Source organism: Trachurus trachurus, assembly GCF_905171665.1.
Source record: "Trachurus trachurus genome assembly, chromosome: 15".
Taxonomy (NCBI): domain Eukaryota; kingdom Metazoa; phylum Chordata; class Actinopteri; order Carangiformes; family Carangidae; genus Trachurus; species Trachurus trachurus.
This window is the reverse complement of record NC_139906.1, coordinates 24,229,617-24,253,788: the sequence shown is the minus strand read 5'-3', so window position 1 is coordinate 24,253,788 and position 24,172 is coordinate 24,229,617. Positions and strand designations below refer to the sequence as shown.

The following is a 24,172-nucleotide window of genomic DNA, read 5'->3' as shown; positions in this document are numbered from 1 at the left end:
GGAGAAATCTTTCGCGGCCCGAAGAATAGAGGTGGTTAATCACTGCCCAACAGTTCAGGACCTCATGGAACGATGGCCTTCTCTCTTCACTGAAACTCAGGTAACTAGTTCTTTCTTTCAATTACTGTACATTACACTGCAAAGTGTACCTGAGGTCTGTTGAGTCATCTTGATATGATTTTGTGTTTATATCTCTCGTTTCAGATCAAAGAAGAGTTCAAAAGAATAACCACAGTTCATCTGGAGCGAACATTTTTGTCCAAACTAGACAGGCACACCACCAAACTTGTGGAGATATTTCGGAAGAAGGGCGGGATTGCAGGAACGAAGATTAGACCAATGTTGGACTCGCTGAGTGAGGTAAATATTTTAATTAATCTAATGTGGACGTCACACTGAGAATGTATTGCTGATGTTTTATTTTGATCAGCATCTCGGTTGGCCTCAAACTTTTCACTTAATCTCTGTGGCTACAATATCATGCATGATTTCTCACAGAAATATAGACAAAATTGTCCTCTGTCATAATATGTGCTTAAAAAAGCAAAGACATTTATTTTTCACAGTGAGTCGCTGAGTGTGGCGAGATTCATTCCTGCTGCTCCTAGACTCCAATACAAAATTTTCAGACAGAGACAATCAGAAGGGGCTGCAGTTTGATACAGCAGCCCTGGATGGAGCACATTTTCTCAACAGACACCATTACCATTAAGATATACATTTAAGTTACACACTTCTAATACTCTTGCCCACGTGGAACACAGTTGCAAGCTTACATTCCCTGTGGGTAACTTTCTCTTTACATTTGTATGTGTTGATATGTGGTGTTCTCTGTAAGAATTTTCTCGTATTTTTTAACAGCAACATATCGAAGGCAGAAGAGACATCATCATCCGTTGCTTACTTGAGTTCCTTGGAGAGTCTGTAGAGGAGCTGATCAAAGACTACCGGGTAAATTTTATGATTTTTGGATGACCATAAAGGTTTTCCGGCCTTATAATCTGATATTCACTTGTTATTTTTTGGGGTAAAACTTGTTTCTGATAATAAATAGGGGCAAAAACGTGAACCGGCAATTATTAATCTTTATTTAACCAGGTAAATCAATTGAGAACTAGTTCTCATTTACAGTGATGACTTGAGCCAAAGGCTCAAACAACATAGTAAATTACAATACAATATTAATGGCAGTGTGTACCATTTTTGACTGATACTGCATCTGACAGTGAATACAAACATATGAACAGAAACCGTATGAGCTGAAAAATGTGTTAGGTGTGCAGCCTTGGTCCACACTCTCACCTCTGGTCATCTGGCTGTAGTCTTGTTTCTCGTGAAAAACAAGGTGTCCAGAACTGCAAGTCTGAATCTGCAGTATCAGGGTTTGCAGACACAACCTCCTCAACAATCCAGGCATTTTTTAACTGTTTCATGTCATTCAACCTCTCTTTCACAAAGTGTACTTTTATATCTAGTCTCTCAGGTTTTGATTTCTAATTGTGGCTGTATGTGTTTTCACAGGATGTAAGTCAAGAAGCAGTCAAAGAGGACTGCTGTCAACATATCATGAAGATCGTTGTCATCCATCCGAACGTGGCACATGAAAACCAAGATCCCAGCTACGTATCTGTAATCGTAGAGGGGAAAGAGATTCTTGAGGACTGCAGAAGTGTGGCAAATGCTTGCCTTCTGCTCATGGGTATCATCTATGCAGTGAATTTAAGTTACCCTCTGAAACTGAAATACACATTTGAAGTATTTCAGAAACTGTTCCTTGAGCTTGACATCCTCAAAATGTCTTCAAAGGTCCAGGCTCTCCACAAGAAACTCGCATGAGTTTTTGCAGTGCTGGAGTGTTTTGAAACCTTGTTCTTATGCACCACAAAGGAAAGGTTTTTTGTTTTGTCTTCGCCTTTCCTGTCAAGGATCACAGCGATCCACTACCAAAGAGTGTTGATAGACAGTTGATATACATATGTGCTCTTCTCTCTTCTGAGATTTAAAAAAAATCAAGACCTTACATGGATGCTTTAAAGGATCAACATGTTTATTTTTGCAGTTATGATGTTATCTATGCAATCTAGTTATCCACTGAAACTGAAATGCACACTTGAAGTGTTTCAGAAACTGTTTGATGACATGTGACATCCTGATTTTGAAATCCTCAAAATGTCTTCAAAAGTCCATGGTCTCCACAAGAAACACCTAGAATGAATGTTTGCGGTGTTGTAATGTGTGTTTTGAATCCTTGTTCTTATGCACCACAAAGGAAAGGTTTTTTGTTTGTCTTCGCCTTTCCTGTCAGGGATCACAGCGATCCACTACCAAAGAGTGTTGATAGACAGTTGATATACGTATGTGCTCTTCTCTCTTCTGAGATTTAAAAGAGTAAGACCTTACATGGATGCTTTAAAGCATCAACATGTTTATTTTTGTGGTTATGATAATGTTATCTATGCAATCTAGTTATCCACTGAAACTGAAATGCAGACTTGAAGTGTTTCAGAAACGTTTTTTGATTTTGAAATACATGTCTTCAGAAGTCCAGGGTCTCCACAAGAAACACCAAGAATGAGTGTTTGCTTTGTTGTAATGTGTGTTTAAATCCTTGTTCTTATGTACCACAAAGGAAAGTTTCTGTTGTTGTCTTCGCCTTTCCTGTCAGTGATCACAGAGATCCAGTGTTGATAGACACTCTTCTGAGACTTAAAAGTAAGATGTTACATGGGCTCTTAGATTGTCAAATTGTTTATGTTTCCGTTTATGGTGATATGTAGATATTTTACATATCTATGCCAAATCAAATGGTAAATAAAGTTTGGATTTGAAAAATGTAAAATGTTTGTGTAATCAGTTTCACAGAAATGGCAACAAATTTTTATTGTGGTAATGTCAAGTAGTAAATTATATTTAAATCAAGTAAATATTACTTAATCATTTCTTATAATAAAACACAGAAAATTTAAGTTAAATAAGACTAGGAAACACCAATAATATTTAGCTGGATTTTGCGATTAGATGCAATGGTAATTGAGTAAAGTTTACTATCAATAGGTGAGTATCTTTGGACATTGCTTGTAAGGTTTACTTGAGTATTTTTTGTAATAAAAATGGGTTACTAGGAAGTAAATGCTACTTGAGATTATCCTGAGTAAAAATTACAAGCACTTTCTGTGTGGAAAACGTTGCCTAGCTTTTTTTAAGTAAATATCACTCCAAATTTGTTTCAGTGCAAAAGCCCAACCAATTCCTTTAGTCTTTTGCATTAATCTGGGTTGTAGTGGGTTATACTCTAAAGATAAACCACTGTCTTTCAAATAAAGCAGTAGCAGAGAGTGCATGTCATTAGAAAAACTGAGATGATTCCTATTGTTTGGTTCACATAATACATGAGTAGGCTAGACAAGTACTTGAGAGATTGAAGAGCACTAAATTCTCATTTGTGGTATCTGTCAATACAACTGAAGGGCTCAGGGCTGAAACTGTTGCAGCTCCAGTGGTGCTGAGCTGTGGGTGAACCTTGGGTTACAGCATATGTATAGGCGGTTTTGTGTGTCTGTCAGGGGGATGTTCTTTACAAAACAAAAATCCATTATTCAACAGTGAGAAGTGTGCTCTAATTCTGGCTTATCTTACATGGTTTTGTGATTTTGAAAGGCAGAGAAAAAGTGATAATTAGATCAACATTCAAAACACAATGTGGAGAATCACAAATGGAAAAAAGATGAATTGGGAACTGCTCAAAGTATTTTTAAGTGCTCTGATTTCAGAGAATTCTTTTAGATTTATCCCAGCTAACCTTTTCTTAGTACTGCTCTTTCTCTAATGCTTTTTCCCACAGACTTCTTTCATTCCATTTCTCTTTGCTGTCCCTTAAAGACAGATCTATGGAGCGAGCGAGTTCTTGTCTGCGGCTGTCTTATCGCCTGTCTCAACCCTGCAGAGAGAAATTCCTTACCATTTGTTAAATACAAGTGTGATGGTGTGCGTTAGTGGCTCATCTGTGCCTGCACCTCCTCACCTGGCACTCATGTGATTAGATTTCATATCCCAGCCTGCAGCAGATAAACTCTATCTCCATCGGCCAGGCCCCTCAACATCAATCTGCCTTACTGATGGCCTGGTAGAGGCAGTGCCATAACACATTTCTACCACCCTGCATATGCACTGTGATAAAAACAAAAAACAAAAAAAAACATTGATGTTCTTCTGTAAGCAGGATGTAATTTAAGATGATTAAAAAAAACTATGTTTTTTTTTTTTTTTTTTTTTAAATAAAATGATGTGTGCGTCTTTCCCAAGAGACAATCCAGCCCTCTTACAGGGTGAGCACCCTGCTGATCTATCCAAATGCTAGCACTTAGGGGTTCAGTGCCTGCCTCCAGCTGTAAGCCAGTCATGAAGAAATTTTGAACTCCGCATGGCGCAAATCCAGTGTGTAGCTAGATGGAGGTGTGTGGAGAAGGAGGTGGGGGAAGGAGCCGAGCAGGACAGAGCAGGTCTGTTTATTTATTATTCTCCTCTGCTTTAACGGCTCGTGACCAGCTAGCTTTATTAAACTGGGCTTTGAACATACACATAGCAGCACTAAAACTTCCTGATGGCTGAGAGGGGATCAATTCCAACTGCCGCCTGCAGGAATTACTGCAAAGTAATAGTACTATCACACAGGTAGGCTTTGCCTGTGTTAGGGGTTAAATGGACCATTTAAATTCTTTAATCAACTTCTGCATTAGCTGCATGAGGAGAGTGCTGCTCCGATCAGATATGTGCAGCAGGTGCAGAGATTTCCATGAATATCAAATAAGGGGTTAACACAAAGACCTCACCAAAATGGTTACTATAAAAACAAAACAGCAAACAAACATGATTGACATTAAACTTCCGATAGTCAGTTGACAATTATATTACCTCAACAGCGATAACATCTAGAAAATGAACTCTTTTTTATGTTTTAAGTCCTAAATAAATCCCTTTACAAACATGAAACACTTTGCACAATCATAGCTACATTTAATTTTATGAAGTCTATATTTTTTATATTAATATTATGAAAAACAAAACTATGATGTGCATTTGCAGATCCTTTGTACACCTTTCACAAACATCACTTACTCATATTTGCAGTGACACCATTTGCTCAATTTCTCCCTGATGTGTTATTCTTCTCAACACTGGCAAAAGTCAATGTAGCTGCAACCTATTTTACATACAGTACCACTCATAGTTCACACAGGGATAACAGCCTCTACATTTTGCTGTTAGGTGTCTTTTTTGTTTACATTTGCATATGTATAGGGATATTAGAAATATCTTATATAATGTGAAACAATGCAGCATCAATATGAGCTGCAAACTAAGATGGAGCAGTATCTCTCTGACAGTTTAAAAACAACTGTGGACAAACAAAATTGGTTGTCTCTTTGTCTTCTGTAACTATTAAGTTTTAGCAGTGGCAAACACTTTAAACAAGATAGTGTGATACTGGGGTATGCATTACAAAGTAACTTTCCAACACCCCTTTTACATAACATTGTGAACACAGTATGATATGTAAGAACAAGTAGTTATTTTGTGGCTTAGAAGGCTTTTCAAAAAAAAAAGAACAAATGTTCACTTACATCTGCATTCTTAAAATTGGATTGCCATTGTAAGCAGGAAACTATCCAATTGCAACAGTGCATGCACAAATGCATTGGGTGTTGTGTACACTCTAAAACCCCTCCCCCACTTGCTTGTTGACATCATGGTCTCCTCGACCCCCTGCCACCTCTGTAAATTGTGTTTCACGGCTTGAAGGTTACAGAGAAAGGCCTATGTTTGCTGAGGAGGCCAGATTAGTGCTCATCAGTGGTAGTGTTTGAGATCCCCGCACTGACCCTTGGGGCAAAAAGCCAAGCTGCTTTCACACTGCCGTACACGGGGACCTGAATGATCCTACAGCAGCCCATTGTCACCACTCACCCAAAAGAAAAGATAGCAAATTGCCATGTCAGGAACTTTGGCCCTCATGCCAATATAATACACAGCCTTTGTCCCTCATCTCGGCTGTTAATATAAAAGGAGGCACAAAGGGTCTATGGTGCAGCCCAATTCTCACTACAAAATAACTGCAATATGATTCAATGTAGGAGTTTGTGTGGGTTCTTGCTTCAGTTTGAATTGCAAAAAAGATTTAGATTTGATGTAAACGAATGAATATTCAAAATGAAGTAGGATAAAAGAGGGAAGCACACATGGATCTGCCTTTCAGACATGCCAAAACGTAAAATAGACACTTAAATGCCAATGCTAAATATTTCAAATACCTTGTGAATAGAAGACAGAAGACGGTAGGCCAAAATTCAGTTTTAAATTCTGCTTTGCCATCAGGAACAGATGCAAACAAATCTATGGATATATGCTGGGATAAAAGGCTGTGTTGAAGAAACATTGCTGTGATCCTACTGTATAAGCACCAAAATCCCACTAAACCACAAACCCACTGGCTCAGTTTGCATATATGACTTCTGTATAAACATTTTTTAATTATGACTCATAACTGTCCTAGTTTTATTCTCAGGCTTTCCCACTGCTTCACCGACAGATCCAAACAATAACTGACTTTAGGGCATTTGATTATTTATTTCTTTCCTTACTGAAGTAGCTGGTGGAGGTCAGGGTTTTTTACATGCCTACCAGATGAGAGACATCATTAGGGTGGATTTCCCTTTCTGCTATAGCCAATCATGCAAAGGTAATTAGGCTTTTCTGTCTCCATGACGCTGACCGACACTAAGATTAACAAGCTTGTGGACCACAGTTGGCCGGAGGTAAGAAATATGTCGTTATTGCCGAGATGATGAACCAGGTTCTGCAGGGTTCAAAGGTGTTGAAACCTATGATCCTCAGAGCAAACCACACTACACTTCAACGAGATGACATGTACTTAAGTGCAGACCTTACACATTTACACACACCAACCAAAAAATAAGTCATACTAAAGTACTTAAAGCACCTTCAGTTATTAATAAAAAAAATCACAGGCTAATCCTGTCTAACACCTATGCCTCTGTGTAAAATAAACCCTGTAATTGTGAAAGAGTGTTGAGTTTGAATTATTGAAGTTTTAGTATGCACATTGTTTTTCCATCAGGTCTATTGGCATACTCACAAAAAGCCTCTGCATGTTTCTAATCAGCATGGTAGACATCCTAAATGGCAGCAATAAAAGCGAACAGATCTTGCAGGAATGTAAAAAGCTCCAGTAAAATAAAACGCATGATTTAATGACCATCTGTTGGGTGCCGGAGCAGACCTTGCTGCGACATGCTTTGTGAATGATCAAAGGCAGCGTCCGCATCGAGAGCGATTCACCTCAGGAGGCACGCTGAGGAATTAACAAGCCACCCAGCACAGATCCATTTTCCATGCAGTTTGGCCCTCCTAATTCTTGAACTGGTCTGCCTCAGTCTCACATGGAGAAAGAAGACGAGTAAAACAATGCAATGTACACAACAGTCCAGCCCTACTGAATGTGAGGCTCCAAGCTAAACAGCAGCACACTTAAAAGTTTGAAAACACATTTGTCGAATAACCCAGTGGAACAATTCGAAACAGTGTATTATTAGGATTTTTTTCATTCCCCTTTCAGACTGGCCTTGCCATCGGCTGCTTATGTTTATGGCCTTCCTGAGTTGCTCTAAGAGTCCATTTAGGTGTTGGGGGACGGATGCCAAATGACCAATCAGCACATAAAAGAAGCATACACAGGGAGAGAGAGGGGCATGCTGATGTCCTCAGACAGACATTCCAAAACACCCGGCTCTTATCTCATCAAGGCTCAGTAAATAAAACATTTAACAGCTGCGCTAGACTCAAGATTGCAGAGACAGTGTGGACATACTGCTGTGTCCAGGAATAATACATAGGGCACACAGAGACTCAGACAAGCCAGAGCAAAAGTCAGGTAAATACTCATGTGTTAATGCAAAGTTATACACAGACCAAAAAAAGAGGGAATCTCAGGGGGACAAGGAAACAGAAGAGCTACTTCAATAGTGTAGGTCACGCTTCAAAGATTTACCATAAGGTGTGACAAATCTCAGGTGGGATCCAGACAGATAGCATTCCCACACAAAAGCTCTCAAACACTGCAGCGCTACAATGATTAACACACACAGATTCTTGGGCAGACATTGTGATCACTGTTTTGTTTTGCTCTCTTTACCTTCTGTCTTTCTGCCTCGTCTTTTATCCTCCCTTAATTATTCTTCCTTTTCCGCCGCCTGCCTTTCTGTCAGTAAGACTGTGTGCAGTATTTAACATGCTGAGGGGACACATGTCCACCCAAAACACCACAGAACAAATTCGCTACTTTGTTTGCGTTCACAGCTCATTTGGCCCAATCCATGTTTTGGCGTTCTGTTATTGTCACGCTCGGTGAGGTTTTCTCCACTGCCCACCGAGAGGGAGAAACGCGTTCCAGAGGCTGTCAGCTGAGGCTCGCGTTCACACTCTATCCTAGAGTATTTCCTTGAGGCTTACTTTTTATGTGGTACACAGAACACAGTGTCTGAAAACAGCTTCTGTGGAAGAACATGTGTCTAATCGCTGACAGTGAAATCTGAAGAAGCCAATGCTGAATTTTAAACTGTTGTCAAAGGGGGAAGTGAACTTTGGAGGTGAAGGTAAAGTTGTTGCAGAGGTGGCATGATTAAGGTCAACTGTTTCTTCAGCTTTACTCCAATCACACACACATCTCGACCTTTAGATACAATCAGAGATCAGCAGCACAGCTGTGTGTGCTTTGTCGTCCCTACACCACCACGACAGTCACATGCCTACATGGATCCCAGCCCGCTATCTTATTTGAGCCACCAACCCCCTAAGTGCCTTGGGAAAGTGTCAGTGTGGTGTTGATCACTTCAATGGCCGTGGAGGTTGACGGGAAGGGACAGGGTCTTGCTTGCAAATTCACAGGTGTGATTGGCTGTTGGTGGGAATGTCCCAGCTGGTCTCAGAGGTCTAATCTCCCCTTGCTACAGCAGTCTATCCACCCACCGACTGTAAACACAATGGCTCCCTATGGTACTGAGCTGATTGCCGTTTCATCAGGGCCAGGACTAGAGTCAGTGGAGAAGAGCTCTGTCTCTCACTGTTTGATGAACTTGTTTATTTTTCCCTGCACATGGGAGGCCCAGTACAAACTGATTGGCAAGCGGTGTGTTTATCAGAGGCTTAGAAAGTGTTCCCAATGATACTGGACCGTCATTGCTACGCCAAAGCCACAGCAAAAAGCTTAATTAGAGCTTTCTGAAAATAACGTCTTGATACCACACCCTATAATGCCCATTATTACTGCTAAGTATGCTCCTCCATCAATTATGGCATGTGCTAATGCGAGTCTCACAGTGAAGAGCCAACATGTTTCAGTGGGCTCAAATAGCTTTGCTGCACTTTCCCACTCAGAAATTAATCTTCTTCCCAGCAGACACCTCTGCACATGCCTAATACAGAGAGGAAGACAGTATACCAGCATTAATTGGTTTGTGCAAAACTAAAACTCAGTTTCTGAAACATCTTTGTCTTCCTAAACATTTGTTCCCTGCATACACTGGATTCTACAAATTTATGTTGAACAGATATAATGTTTCACCTTTAAAAAAACATACACATTATTTGACTGTTAAACTATGGTATATGGATCTCAGCCTGTTTATTTGTATTGAGAGAGGTGTTGTCCTCATTTCTTTTCAGTTTTTCCTGCTACTTGCTTCTGTCATGAAAATACATGAATGTGCGAAGGAAAATTAGAAGACATTACACAAACTGTTCCTCTCACTACCACCCACTACGTCTGACATCTGTTCTCCACCTCCACCATAGTTTTTGCTCTGCGTATCCCTCTGTCCCTTTATAGCACCTTCCTCCCTCATTTTTCCGCACCTTTTTCAATACTCCTTCTTCCCTCTCCACCTTTACGTGAGACACTGTGGCTCTCCTCAGAGATCTTTCTTCACACACATACTGTGGCTGCAGAGTGTGAGTGATAATGAAGTGGCTAGGAAAAGAGGATTAGGTGGAGTGGTGGGTATCATCCCTGTGGTATAAACGCTCATCTCTCCCTCAGGAAGAACACATGGAGCGTCTTTCACCTCAGTCCAACTGCCTGTCTCTGTGTCACTCTCAGCTGGCATACTGGGATGGCTGCTGTGGCCCTCAGGAGAGAACAGTGTGGGGGTTAACGCAACGACGGGCCCAGCTCCTAGGGGACGCTTGCCGTTTCATCCTCTGACACCCGCCTGTTTATTCTGCACAGCCAGGCTGAGAGGAGCATAACAGGCGCTGGGAAAGTGAAGATCTTCACCAGGGGAACAGGCTGACACAGACAGAAGGATAGATAGAGGGTGAGAGATGGAAGAAGAGAGGGGAAAAGAAACCTCTCCCTTTCCCTGTGGTCTGACAAAAAGATGACAGCTTTCCTCTGGAGCTTGCTCTGCCCTCTCTGGGCTGGAACCTCACTTGTAGGCAAGTGGCCTGTCAGACACAGCTAACTAGGCTGCCCCATGAGAGATGCAGAATGCTTGACAGTTTGTTACTAGTTGGCAAAAGGCCACCATAACAGGTCAGTCTCTGCACAGAAAATGTCACAGAGGTGTCACTAATCAACCAACAACCAGATGCTTGCGTGAATTACTCTCCTTCCCCTACACTCAGCACAAGTTCAAAGACCCATTACCATCAGTTCACTGCCACATACTCAAACCTCCGATCCATGTACCATAAATATGAGTTATTCGAGAGCAATCAGCACTCAGTGCGCGTCTTCTCATTTCTGCTTTGTGATGCTTTGTGCTTAGTAGAATTATGGCAAGCATTGTTTAGACAGCACGAAACCCCAAGAGCTCTAAAGTGTGAACATCCATCTGTGGAGCAAGCTACAGTTAACATACCAGACTGGTTCATGGTACATTTAAAGCAAAACAGAACTTGGCAGTTCAGTAATTGTTGTAACTGAACCAAGGACACGCTACCACACCTGTGTGGTGTTAAGAGTCAGCCTGGCTTCCTCTGTCCCGCTAATTGTGTGTGGTCTCAGAGGACTAGTTTGCTGAGTCCAAAGTAAGCAACTCTAACGCATGTCTAACTGTCTAATGATAACCTAATAACATGAGTTTCTGCACTGCATACAGTATTCATACAAATTATTTGTTTGGCCAAACTAAATGGCTGCTGCAACAAGGTTATTCTGCCTACCCTGGTGGCTGTTTATTGATTTAATGGCTCTGCTTAATGGCAATGTCCTGCTAATTTCTTCCATTGATCTCCACTGGTTCCTAAATTACCTCCACCGGTGTTAGATCTACAGAGTGGGTGGCATGGAGGGAACTTTTGTGTTAAGGGACTTAATTCCATTTAACTTCAGAGAAAACAAAACCAGTAGTTTTGATGCTAAACCTCACATTTCAGTTCTGAGTTTCTCTCCTCAGTTCAAGTTGTACATCAGAGATGCAGATTTAGATAAATGATGGAGTGTGTATGTCTACATTCCTGTTTGTCTTTTGTGTCCTATCTACTGGAACGTCCTATCTTCCTAATATATAGTTTGCAAGACTTTCTCCACAGTACAATCTGAGTAAACATTCTGAAAATGATAGGGTTTCACATGATTGGTATATTGGTGTGTCAGTGGCCTCTGAATTGTTTGTGAGCATGTGGCTAGGCTCTTTGAGCCTCTCGTGATGTCCTTGTGGCAGCCTTGCCATGATTGGTGCGACTATAGAATGGGGTAGTACCCTCCTAAGAACTGTCCCAGTCTGTCAGATCTCATCAGTCCATCCAGCAATGCTGGGGGCAGCGGGACCAAAACTGACCACTGAGTCAACTGACAAGACAGCTCAGCATCCAGTTATCCCAGAATAAGAATCTCACACACACACAAACACTTTTAAATTCAGACAGACACATAGACAATCCATCACGCGAGCAATTGAATGCACAGTCATGTTCTCACACACACACACACACACACACACACACACACATTCACTGGCATGCGAACACAGTCACATGCACACATATACGTGATAGACACCGACAAATGCATGCAAAAGGAAATGGACAGACCAAATGCACGATCTACCCCCAAAGAGCCACGACAAAGCCCGTGTTAGACACAAATGTGCTCTGACACTGGGGTTGGTAATGCTTTGAATTGTCTAAAATCTCAACAACTGACCCAGAAATGCTGCTGCACAGAGGGATTGGTGGGATGGTTGGGGGTTGTGTGTGATGCAATGCGGAAGAGAACTAAATTGACACTTTCTTGCCCACTTTGCATGCTCTGTGCTCTCAATTTGTGTACGATGAGACGGAAGAAGGTGGACAATCCTTAAACTGGGGTGGAAGTCCTTTGTTGGGGGGTTGCAGAATATCACTCATTTTGTCCCCTGACTTAAGTCAAAGGCCACTTTCATGTCCTCACAGAGAGAGCAGGTGAGAGAGCACCAAACACAGAGAGAGGCTGCAGAGGTCAAACACAGAGGAAAACAAGCAGCTGCAATATGTTTATAACAGCAGCCCCGAGGGAAGGGGAGGGCCGGATGCCAACATCACATATATTTATTCTCAACTAAATGATCCTGAGAAGTCACGATGGCCTACTGTGTGCTTGTGTTGTTCCCTTGCAGGCAAACTTGAAAAACATGCATAAGCAGAAAAACACACACAAATGTAGAGACTGGAACCCTCAGAAATGAGAATTGCCCATACTGTACAATAGCTTTATGATCATACAGCCTTTGTACTTTGTACCCAGACAGTGAGCCAAGATGTTAGAGCACTCACAGACACCCTAGCCCCAGCTGCCTCCAGGCTTGGCTATTGCCCCAAGGTTTTGAGCTGCAGCTGACAGAGCTAGCATTTCAAACTGATAAGGCTCCAGACTTACTCACTCCTCTGGTTCAATATATGATGGGAGAGATTCTAGAGGAGAGAAGTCCTACACCTCGAATGACCCCTCAGTGGCAAAAGGCAGTGAGATTCTGTGTCACTCTAAAAAAGTGTAGGGTAGTGAGAACGTCTGGTGCAGTTCTCCATCACATTCACACAACCCCCTTTCAACTCTCACAACGGGCAAAGAGAGGAGGAAAACTGCATGTGTAAATATGCTGTAAGCCTAAGGGGAAGAAAAGTACACATTTACCTTGTCAATAGCAGCCTTGTAGTTAAAATCAAAAGCACTTGGACTACACATTATCACTAATTCATTCAAATTACAGTGTAAAAACTGTTTTACACATGCAGGAAAACCCAGCTGTCAAGTGCAATCAACAGCACATTCAAATACAATGATGTGCATTCCAGTATGCCGACACTTTCTCTCGAGCGGTTCCCAGGAAACTGTCCATTTGACAGCAAAGTGGAAAAGTGAGTGTCAGAGGAGAAACAACTTTTAAGCATGTCTCTGTGTGGTCCTGGTTAGTCCCAGAAAGCTTACTACAGCACAGCCGGACACAGAGAGCTACACGCAGTTTGATATGCTGATTTGTGTGCTGCTAAAAGTTGGGGCCTCACCCACACTACTGTGCCAGAGATCAAGTGATGCCGTCAACTACCTAATGACATGACTGCCGCAGGCAATGGCCGGCAGCTTGATTTATACATGGGGACGGAAATGAATGATTCATAGGCTAAGAGAGGGATACCAGGACATGTGGCAGCTATATGCCCTTCTCGCTCTCTCTTGTTCACAGATACACACCTCTCCACAAATCCCTTGGAGCGCTCTTTGATGTCTCATAAGCTTAACGTTACACAACTGACCAGTCGTGTTACCACTGTTAATCTTTCTCCCTCCCTCCCTCCCTCCCTCCCTCCCTCTCTCTGTCTCTATTCTTTATACTTCTTCCTCACACTGTCCCCCTTTCCCTCTTGTCTTCATTGACTCCCTGACTATTTCTTCCTCCTTTCCCATACACAATGCTAATCCTAAATATGGAAAAATGAATGGGCCACTCTTTCTGCATCAATTAGTCCATCCATCACCGCTGATTTTGGTGTGTCTGTGTGAGTGTGTGTGTGACTGTGACTGTTCTCTGTGGTGGCAGCACTTTCACGCTGAAATGCAATTTCCATCACTATTTAGGTGCTGCATGCTGCAGTCCACCCAGTGACCTTGTGCTGCTAATTTCACTGAGATGCCCTCTAAATTACGTCATCTCTGTAATAATTGAGTGAAATGATCTGACAGCATGGGGGTTCTTCCCACATAATAATTTTTCAATATGACTGATGTTTCCCTTTAGCTATCCACCAAGATGTCACTGTGCTTGACATAATTGCATATACTGTATAGTCACGACCACTTCTCACCACCTTCCATTAAAAATGCAGTCAATGTTATAGACCTTAGTCTCCCTGTGAAACACACAACAAACTTCTGTAGCTAGAAACTAGAAATAGATCTACTTGTAGTAGAAGATATGCATTCTTGAAGCCCATGCAGCTTACTCATTTCAAAAAGGCAAGGCAGCACCAGTGAAGTGTTAATGCAGGAACCCTCTTCGAAAAGCATTACACATGGGATGTGTTGCGATAAATTGCTTTATAATTTTACTAAGTAAGAGCAATTTGCAAAATGACTTCTTTGCTTATGCAAGAACGAGGCCAATTCACACAAGGATTTTTTAAAAATTATTTAAATGAATATAATTGACTCAAGCCAATTCAAGGACACAATGCCATATTTGGATGGCAGTAAAAGAAACTGTGAAGTGCACAACTGCAACCTACTGAAGTGTATTTCAAATGATATATTCAAAGACAGAGAGAATGAATTCAAATGTCTGTATGCTATGAACCTAGCACATGTACCTCTTGAATACTTCCTAACAGCAGGATTCTCCCAAGGAGAAGGACAGACACACATTTAGGTAAGTGCCATTTCCAACATACTTAAAAAAAACACACACAAAACATTACAGTACAAATATATGGTGGACCTAGATCAGAGTGTCACTAACTGCCTGCTAAATATGAGGATATAAATAAATCCCAGGGGTACTGTGCTGAGTGGGAAATCTTTGCATTCAATTTATCATTTTACATTATTTAGGCTACTCCACTGGGAAATACGCTATCTCTGTCATAAGTTATGCTAATGGCTGTTACTACCATCTGTGAACTGAGGACCATCAGTCAGACATAGTGTGCCATCTGAGTTATGAGAATAATATGTCATCGTTGAGTGATTAATCATACAGGGGAGTTCTGGTGATTCCACGGGGCTGAGACGGTTGTCATTGGGACAAAAGGCCACCTAGCCTAGACCTGGGACAGTCTAACCACTGTCCTACATCTCAACCTCCCCTCCCCCTGCACAGAGCGCTATGCCCCCCACCCCCTCCAATCTACTCAATAAACAAGCCTCGGGCAAAAGCGAGACAGAGGATAATGGTTCACCTGGAGGTGACAGGGAAAGAAAACAGAGCTCTTTCCATAACGAATAGTGATAGAGATAAGCACAGTGAAGCACTTAGGAATCTTGATAACGGATTACCCCAACGTCCAAAAGTGGATACATTTCTTTTGTTTAGCATGGTGGACTACTCTGGCGTACTAAGAGCCAGTCCAGCAGCTACTGCGTAGTTCTGCTGAAATTGAAATGCTGATGTTGTGGTCATATGATCAGATAAATTTACGATAAACACATTCTCACATCCCACAGAAGGGTCACCCTGGGTCGTTACAATGCTGTTAATTAGATCTGTACAAGCATTTGTGGGCACATCATTTTCTCAGCAGAGCCACTGAGCATTGACCTGTCATGTCACTGTGACTCTACATCCGATGACATCTTCAGCTGGGGTAAAGAACCACACGAGAGCCACCGCAGCCAAGTCTAATCACAGCAAGCATAATTAGTCCCATATATTAGAATGTGTTGGTACTTGCTATGACTCACACCACTGTTTAGGAAACTTACGAGCGGGGAGAGCTGGGGGCACACAGAGCCGCAGCCTATGTTATGTAAGCAATGACAAAGGCTGCTGAGTTCAGTGAGCGTTAGCAGCCCATGGCTAAATTAGCCCCAGTCAGGATGTACAAAACAACCATGCTTGTGTTGTGCCCTGCTGCTTGACTGGAGCAGGGAAAGGAAGCACAACCTGGAAAGAGCGATTTGTTTGGGTGGTCTAGTTAAAGCCTAGTGCTAAATGGGCAATGGTTCTGGTAAGAATGCTAATGAGCCAATTCCCCTCCTGGATGGAGACATCAAAGGCAAGTGGAGCTCCCTCTCTCTATAGCTACACAGGGCTTCATGGTATCATTACATGGCTCAATGTGTGCTCGTACGCTTGTGTTTGTGTCTGTACGCGTGTGTCAGTGGGTGTGTGAGAAAGAGGTAAATGGGGGGAAAGGAGAGACAGACAACATGATGTTTACATTAGGTCTATTCATCTGGGACTGTGCCACCATCCAGCCATGCAGTGACACACATCACATGAGCAACCTGGTACCATTCATAATTACCCTCTATCCACAGAGGCCTCATTTAGCGTGCTATTATCGGAGATCATTGTTATTTCCCTCTATGTGTGTATGGAATCCCAGTGAGACCAACATGTCTAACATTGATAACAGTGCTATTTTAGTTAACCCCATTGCGTACATAATGCTGAAGACAGACGACCCTGAGAGAATTCCTATCAGTGATTTCTAAGGATTTAATAGAGCATCAGGGCACATCCTTTTTTTTGCTTCCATAACTAAGCTAAGAATATAATCATTTTTCTGAGGGGGGGTATGGGACAAATATCACGAGAGCTTTATATTTTCACTTATTTCCACACTACTCACACTGCTGTGAGTAGTTAGAAAGCCAAAAAAACATGTAACTGCTTTACTGTGACAAGATATCACCTGTCACTTGAATTTCTAAGCTATACAGAAATGTGAAATGTTTCTCTCAAAAAATACTGCTACATATGGCAGAAGAACAAAAATTCCTCAAAGCCATGTAAAGTCAGAAGAACTTCTAAAAGTGAGTAGGTGGTAAACTAACTTTCCATACATAAACTGAAGACTTTGTCCATTTTTCACAAACTGGCGGGAGGCCCACCTCCAGAGCTGTGAGGACTAAACATGGCTCAGGTGCGTTAGGCCAGCATGATGGATCATCCTGTTGTGAGGCTGCCCCTCTGCAGAGCCCTGAGAAGACAGCTGGGAGATAAGAAGGGCCCTATATGAGAGCACATCTCCTCTTCACATCGATCCTCACTGCCACCGAGGCAGGAGGTCTTCACATGCCAAACCACAGATAGGGGTAGTGGGAGGGCCAGGGTGAGAACACAGAGAACAGTTTTGCAGGTTTAGCAGCCACCTTCAAGTGATAAAGACACTGGAAGATAAAACTGTTCTTGGCCCCGTGCAGATAAAAGACAAACGGTGTCGAGCTTTGTTTTGGGGAAAAAAATAACATTTCCAGCTCTCTAGTAGATAGCAGTTATCTCTCCCTGGTTATAATCATCTCCTCGTTCTTTCGCATGGAGAAAGTAACAAAAACAAACTGCACAAGAATGCACACATAAGGCAGAACAAAACAGCAGAGATTTGTTGTGGTCATTATTAATATGAGAAAATGAGTCCTAACGTTTGAGAGTTAACTGACCTTGGATCTTGTGCCAGTAACTTGGCAGGAATAGCAACGCTGGAAGTCAATTAAGAAAGAAAGGAGGCTTTGCTCTCAAAAAATGGCACCAGCTACAATTAGAATTCCTCTGGAGTTAATAAGCACAGCTGCAGGTCACAATCAACGGAAATGTTTTCATGCAAAGTATGACATTAATTGACACACGAGATCTCGTACTCCAGTGTTGACAGCCACAAATTCAACAATATCTCTGTTGCTGCTGTGTTGGAACGGAGCAACCTGTAATACCCTAACACCTATTATCAGTTGAAGATGAACCTGGATCAATCATCAAGGCTGCCTGTTCTAAGATTCAGAGAACTGTAAAAAGGTGATTTGCCACAAAATAACAATAATGAAAACATAATAGCAAAGAAAATTGCTTCTTGTGTTTCTCTGTACTTGGAAAATCAATACAGAGAGTTGACTGCAGCAGAGACAGACAGCAATCAGGACAGTATACCCTGCTTTACAGGGCCAGGCTTGGTTATGGAGATGCATGTTCATGACCTCTGATCTCAATCACAGAACTTCTTTAGATGGTTGCGCGCTGAGGGCCTCTCTATGTCACTTATTCAGATTGGGATGCCGCACCACCATGCAGGAACGACTGGAAGGTTTGCAGTCTGAACCATGTCTCCAGACAAGATGAGGGCCACTCCAGCCTCCGTGATTAGATGCGAATAAGATTTCAACAGCTCTGTGTACACTCTAATGGACGCTATGCACATGGAGGGGTTAACTCTGCTGCAGTGCTAAAGGATGAATCCTACTTTCATCATGATTGAAACATTAATTCATGTGCAATAACCACATTGTAAAAGACTGAAACATTTGAAAAGAATTGAGAAATTGTCTTATTTGTATGCATCATTCTGTCACTCTGGGCTTTAAAGGTGCAGCATCTGAGCCAAACGAACTGCAATAAAACAACTGTGTTGCAGTGTCAGGCTGCGTGCTTCCTTTTCTATGGTTGTAGTAATAGAGTAAAAAAGCAGTCAGCCATCCTTTTAACATTCTTAAATTCTCCCACAGATGCAGTTTGTTTTATACAGCAGCAGCAGCCAGCCAATGACAAGCTACTGTAATAGTACTATTAATACTAGTTGAACTGTCATGTACAAGCCAAGAGGAAATTTGTCTCTCTAAATTGCAGCTTCATTTCCAACAAACTTAGTGTAAACGGACTGATAACGTGACTGATAGTGACCTTTGTTTGTGTTCTTCATTCAGCACACGTGTTTAAGCACACTTCAATGTTTGTCTGTTTGTCAAAAGTCATATTGCCATCACAATATTGATCAGTGTTATCGAACACTGCAGATTTTCACCACATCATGCAGGCTTACTAAGCTGTGGCTTAGATATTGCTGTGTGCTGAGCCACTGCCCCTGCTATCTCACACTTCATATCAGCTGTTCACATTTTAATAACTAGATAAATAAATAGATCCAGAGAGAAGTGCCATCTAGTCAAGTGTAAAGTTCTGTCCTTCCAGACCAAAAAAAAAAAAACCCAAGTACTGTACAGAGGAAAAATGTGACAGATGATACACAGTATAACATTTTACCCAGCCGCCCACATCATTATGTGGTTTTTGCTACTGTGACTGATAAATAAAAAGTCAGTGAAGGTGTTATACATTATGTCTTAAACATCTAAAATAAGAATTGTGATAGAGACCCACAACACGCAGGATGGACCATGCTTTGATAGATCCAACAGTTATGGTAGATAAAGTATATTAGATAAATGTTTGTAACAATTTGTAATGCTTTGGTTTGGATCATCCTGTGCAGCTGAAGGCTGTCAGGTGACAATGGCACATTCAAAGTGACAGCCAACACAGATGGATAAACAGATCGGCTGATGCAGTGACCTTATTTCACTGTCATACCATTCTCATATATCAATTATTCCACAATAGTCTATAAATTAACATTCCATGTCTAACTGGATACATTTTAGCCCAATTCATCTTACAGTGGTGAAGAATGATCATTTCAATCATGTCACTGTAAAAGTCAAATTTGAGAAAAGAGGAACGGTAGCGTTCTACTGGAGTTCCTTGCCCATTATTCTCACACCACGGTCGGCTGCCTCAGATTTCCTCCGTTACTTTGATGATAATGTTCTTCGGCAGGCCACTAAAGTAATGACCATCTCTCAGTGTGGCATAGTGCAAGGTTGCTCTGCACTACGCTCTAATGTTTTGGCCTTATGTTCAGCCACATTTAACAAAGACACTTGAAACTAAATAGACACTAAAGTCTTCCATGAACCCACAGAAGAATATATATGTGCCATATGCCAGACATGACGAAGGCAACTGTAATTGCTTTAATATCAAAGCACAAACAACGAGATGTGAGATGATATAATGAAAAACAATGCTCACTCACCTCCCCCTCCTCCCAGAAGACTGCCGTTTGCTGAAAAGAGAGAAAAGAGTCAGTAAACTTCAAAGAATAAAATGCATGGATAATTCAAAGCAGTCATCAATATATGCCCATTTTACTTTGGATTCTTTTACTGCACATGTCTCATTTCTTTCACAGATAGACCTGTTATTTTTCAGACAGACATAATTTATGAGCTGTCATTTATATCACTTAATGAATAGAGGTAAGAGTCACTGAGATTAACAGAGCACAATGATTCATGAACGGTTAAATGTGTAATCACACATTTGAATATCTGTAACCGGTGATACAAGATTTAGCATTTCACTAGTAGCTTCCAACAACACCACCGTCATCCAACAGTAACAAGTAACAAGAACGTCATCCAAATAGTTTGTTTATTCCATCTCCAACACACAGAAGTGATCATTGTGTGTGGCAGTGTTTCTCTGTGAATATTAAATTAGAAACTTGGCAACAAACATGCGAGTCAGCAGCTAATTTAAATATACACTCCTTGGCAGATTTCTTCCTTGGCAACGTGACAAAGGTTATGCTCAATAACACATGTGGTTCATTAAAAACAATTAACGATGGCCTGTCGTTTACGACAGTTGTATCTGCTGCTGTACAACAGGGAAATCCAGATTCCATCGTGCCTCTGTGGGGTCTGGTTGTGTTTTTAAATGGAAACATGTCACACAAACCAGTGGACATGATCTGAGAGAAGCTCCAAAGTGCAAAGCTTGTGATCTTTAAAAAGTGAGGCTCCATTCTCACATGTGACAAAGCTATGTAGAACACCCTGAGAGTGAAGTCTAGCTCGCTGCTATTCTGCTGTCAGCTTTGAGACAGTTTACTGTGATACTTCTACACCGTGATAGGAGAATTCAATTGATTCAACATGATTTGGACAGGCACACAGCACACAGTCTCATAGTTGACAATGCAAATCAGAGCAAAAACTAAAAGCCACGAGGTCAAAGGAGCTGCTGTAGAGCTCAGAGACAGTGCTCCGTAGAGGCTCTGATCTGATGAAGGCTACATAAACATTTGCAAGATTGTTGAAGTGTTGCAGTAAAGGTTGTCATGGATTCTTCTCCCATCTCTACACAGGATTTCTGGAGCTCAGCCATCAGGTTCTTGGTCACCCGCTTTACTAAAAAGCCCCTCTTTCCAATTGCTCAGTTCAGATGGTTGAGAGTTGTCAGTGATCCAAATTTGTTCCATTAAAGAATAATAGAGGCCGTTTTGCTCCTGTGAACACGTTTCCAAATCTGAGCCTCGGTACAGTCCTGTCTCTGTGCTATGCAGGCAGCTCCTTTGACCTCATGGTTTGGATTTCACTTTGATATGTCATGGCAGGTGTGACACCTTAAATAGACAACTGTGTGCCTTTCTAAATCATACCCAATGAATACCCGGATTGTCCCCAGTCAAGATGTAGAAACATCTCTTAATCAAGTGCCCGAATACTTATGTCAATGTAATATTTCAATTATGTTTTCACATTTGGACTGAGGTACAGGCTGTTTGCATACAAGGCTGCAACATAACAAAATGTGCAACACACAAAGGACTCTGAATACTTTTCAAAAGCACTGCAGTTCACAAACACTCTTCATGTACTATCACTTAACACTGTAAAGTTTATGTGTATCTCCAACGTTAAGCATAGTTTATAGTTCAGCAGAAGGTAACGTCAAACTACTCCTCTCAGTGGAGGACACATGATTAAAAATGAAACAATTTTCATTTTGTTCTGACAGTTAGTGACATCCATTGCACATAAGAGGAAAGCGATTAGAGGGGATTTAAAATACAGCTGTTAATTTCAGTATAACTGAAAGTAGGTACCCTATGTGTTTGAAGTGTAGTTCATACAGAGGGCATTGGAGGAATCATACACTGCAACACGCCTTTAATGATCTTCAGTTCCGGCAACAGCACTGGCTATCATTAGCAGTGAGCACTGTCCCTGTTAAAAGCTTATTATTTCTCTAGAACATTTCGGTGCACAAGAAACAAACGGTGAGCGTGCAGCATCACAGAGAGCTCTCCAATCACACCACAGTCCTGTGGCTGTTATTATTTTTGCCTGATTACGTGTAGACGGGGACCTTTTGGAGTTCACTCAGTTTTTCCACACCTTTCTGTGGCACCATTATGGCTTTTTGTATTGTTCTCATTTAAGCACCACACATATGAGTGGGCACAGGGACAAAGACAGCTTTCCCGCTGCAGCATTTGTTTCATCAAAGGGCTTTTGTTATGCACGTGTGTATGTGTACGCACATACAGTATGAGCATAACATGCGCACACAAAAAAGAGAAACTCAAACAGGGGTGTACTGACACTCCAATGTCATGTTTACAATAGCATCTCTCCAGGTTTTTCTGTGATGAAAAAGATGCTCCTGCTCTCCCTGCCTTTGTTTAGCTCTGAAATCTGTCAGCTATCAACAGCAAGCACACAACTCAAATGTGCAGCTTCTCCAGAAGAGGCTTTGATAAACAGGTTCCTGCTCATATTCTAAAACCATGGAAAAATGCAGTGGAATATATATATATATATTTTTTTACCACAGGCAGATTTGATTTGAAAGCAAATAGGCACATGCAGTTAAAGATATGCCCAACCATATTTTTGTTGTGCATATTGTTGTCATTTATCTATTATCAATTGAATGAAAGCACTACTTTCGGTGCCAGTTCAAAGCAAGCTAATATGCTAGTTTTCAGTAAAGTCGATCATCATTGTCTACTCTCCTGGGGAGTCTTCCTATTCCTGAGCTATTAAAACACTGGGGTTTAATTACCTGACATTATGGAAATGTATACCTGAGGGGGGCGCTTCATTTACTCCACATCTAATCAGAGATTGGAGATGTGGTTGCTAATCAGTCTACTCTTCAGTACGAGTGTGTAAGGTGGGGTGGTGGTGGTGAACAGAGTAGTCTGTAGGTTGAGATGTTGGATGCTTTCTAACCACATGTGACTTGGTGTGATCACGGCAATAGCCCACTGGGAGATGAAGAGCGTTCGACAGCCATCTCATCTCGGTGATGCCTCTGATAAATATGGAGCTGGGGATGGGTAAAAACTCTGCTTTATGTCTTTTCATTTCCCCTCTCCCTTCATCCTCTCTTTTAATGATCAGACTGTCATGACACATGTTTTGGCAGTTTATCTTTAGGCACACTGTGCTGCTTATGCACACAAAATATCTGTAACCTACAGAGTCACTGAGCTCAACCCACAGAGATTCATATCATGGAAGACATTAAATCCAAAAATGTCTGGGGACTTACTTTTAACAATCTGTCTTAAAGCGTGAGACAAATAAGAAGCAGCTGCTGGAGGAGCAAACGTACAGCAGCAGCAGCTCTCCACTCCTGTTACCAAAGGTTCTGAGGTTAGTCACTAGGTCTTTGGCTGAAAAGTGCTTAAATTATCCTGAGTGATGTATATTTTATAGTGTGTGTATTAATTATAAACTAGCTCTGCTTGCTGTTTGTGACTGCCCTGTGCTCAGTCTGGCTATCTTGCGGTGGATCAACACATTTGTGCCTTTAGGGTAACAGTAGGAGAGCCAACAATTAGTATTATCAGAACACCATTATCTTTTTTCTTCGACAGTGGCTGAGTGCCTACATGTGGAGTTGTCTCTCTGAATATGTGTTTAATGGATTTTTGACTTTACCATCCTCGTTCTAATGTCTGCCAGCTTGTGACCTCGAGAGGATTTCATGAATCATTCTTTTACATTTTTTTAGGGCAGAATAGACTACATCTACACCTTGAAAACAACTACAAGGATCCTATCACTTAAGACAAAACACTGCAGTGAGCTTTGAGTTTTTATATTTCAGAGAAGGAGAATATTTCTTGTAGTAGTAAAGATGAGCCTTGAAGGTTTGCCAATGACCCAGTTAATGAGAGGAAAGAGAAACCCAAAAGGAGCAGGCTATGACTTGGAGTTTGTCAGGAGTGCTGCTGAGAGTCGTCCCAATAGTAACCACAACATGGGTCATAAATCTCAGTGGAAGGGCTCCCCAGACGGCCCAGAGATGGCAGGTCATTAGGAACTGCTGGTCCA

The 24,172-nt window shown here is 41.6% G+C and overlaps 1 protein-coding gene across 2 annotated transcripts in view; it reads right to left on the bottom strand.

The window, feature by feature from the left end:
- The window catches only part of macrod2 (mono-ADP ribosylhydrolase 2), a 410,263-nt gene that overhangs the window by 270,874 nt on the left and 115,217 nt on the right, over window positions 1–24,172 (bottom strand). For both annotated transcript variants that reach the window (XM_083987841.1, XM_083987842.1), the window contains exon 4: window positions 20,074–20,103. In XM_083987841.1, coding sequence (XP_083843967.1) covers window positions 20,074–20,103 — 30 coding nt within the window. The remainder of the gene's footprint in view (window positions 1–20,073; window positions 20,104–24,172) is intronic.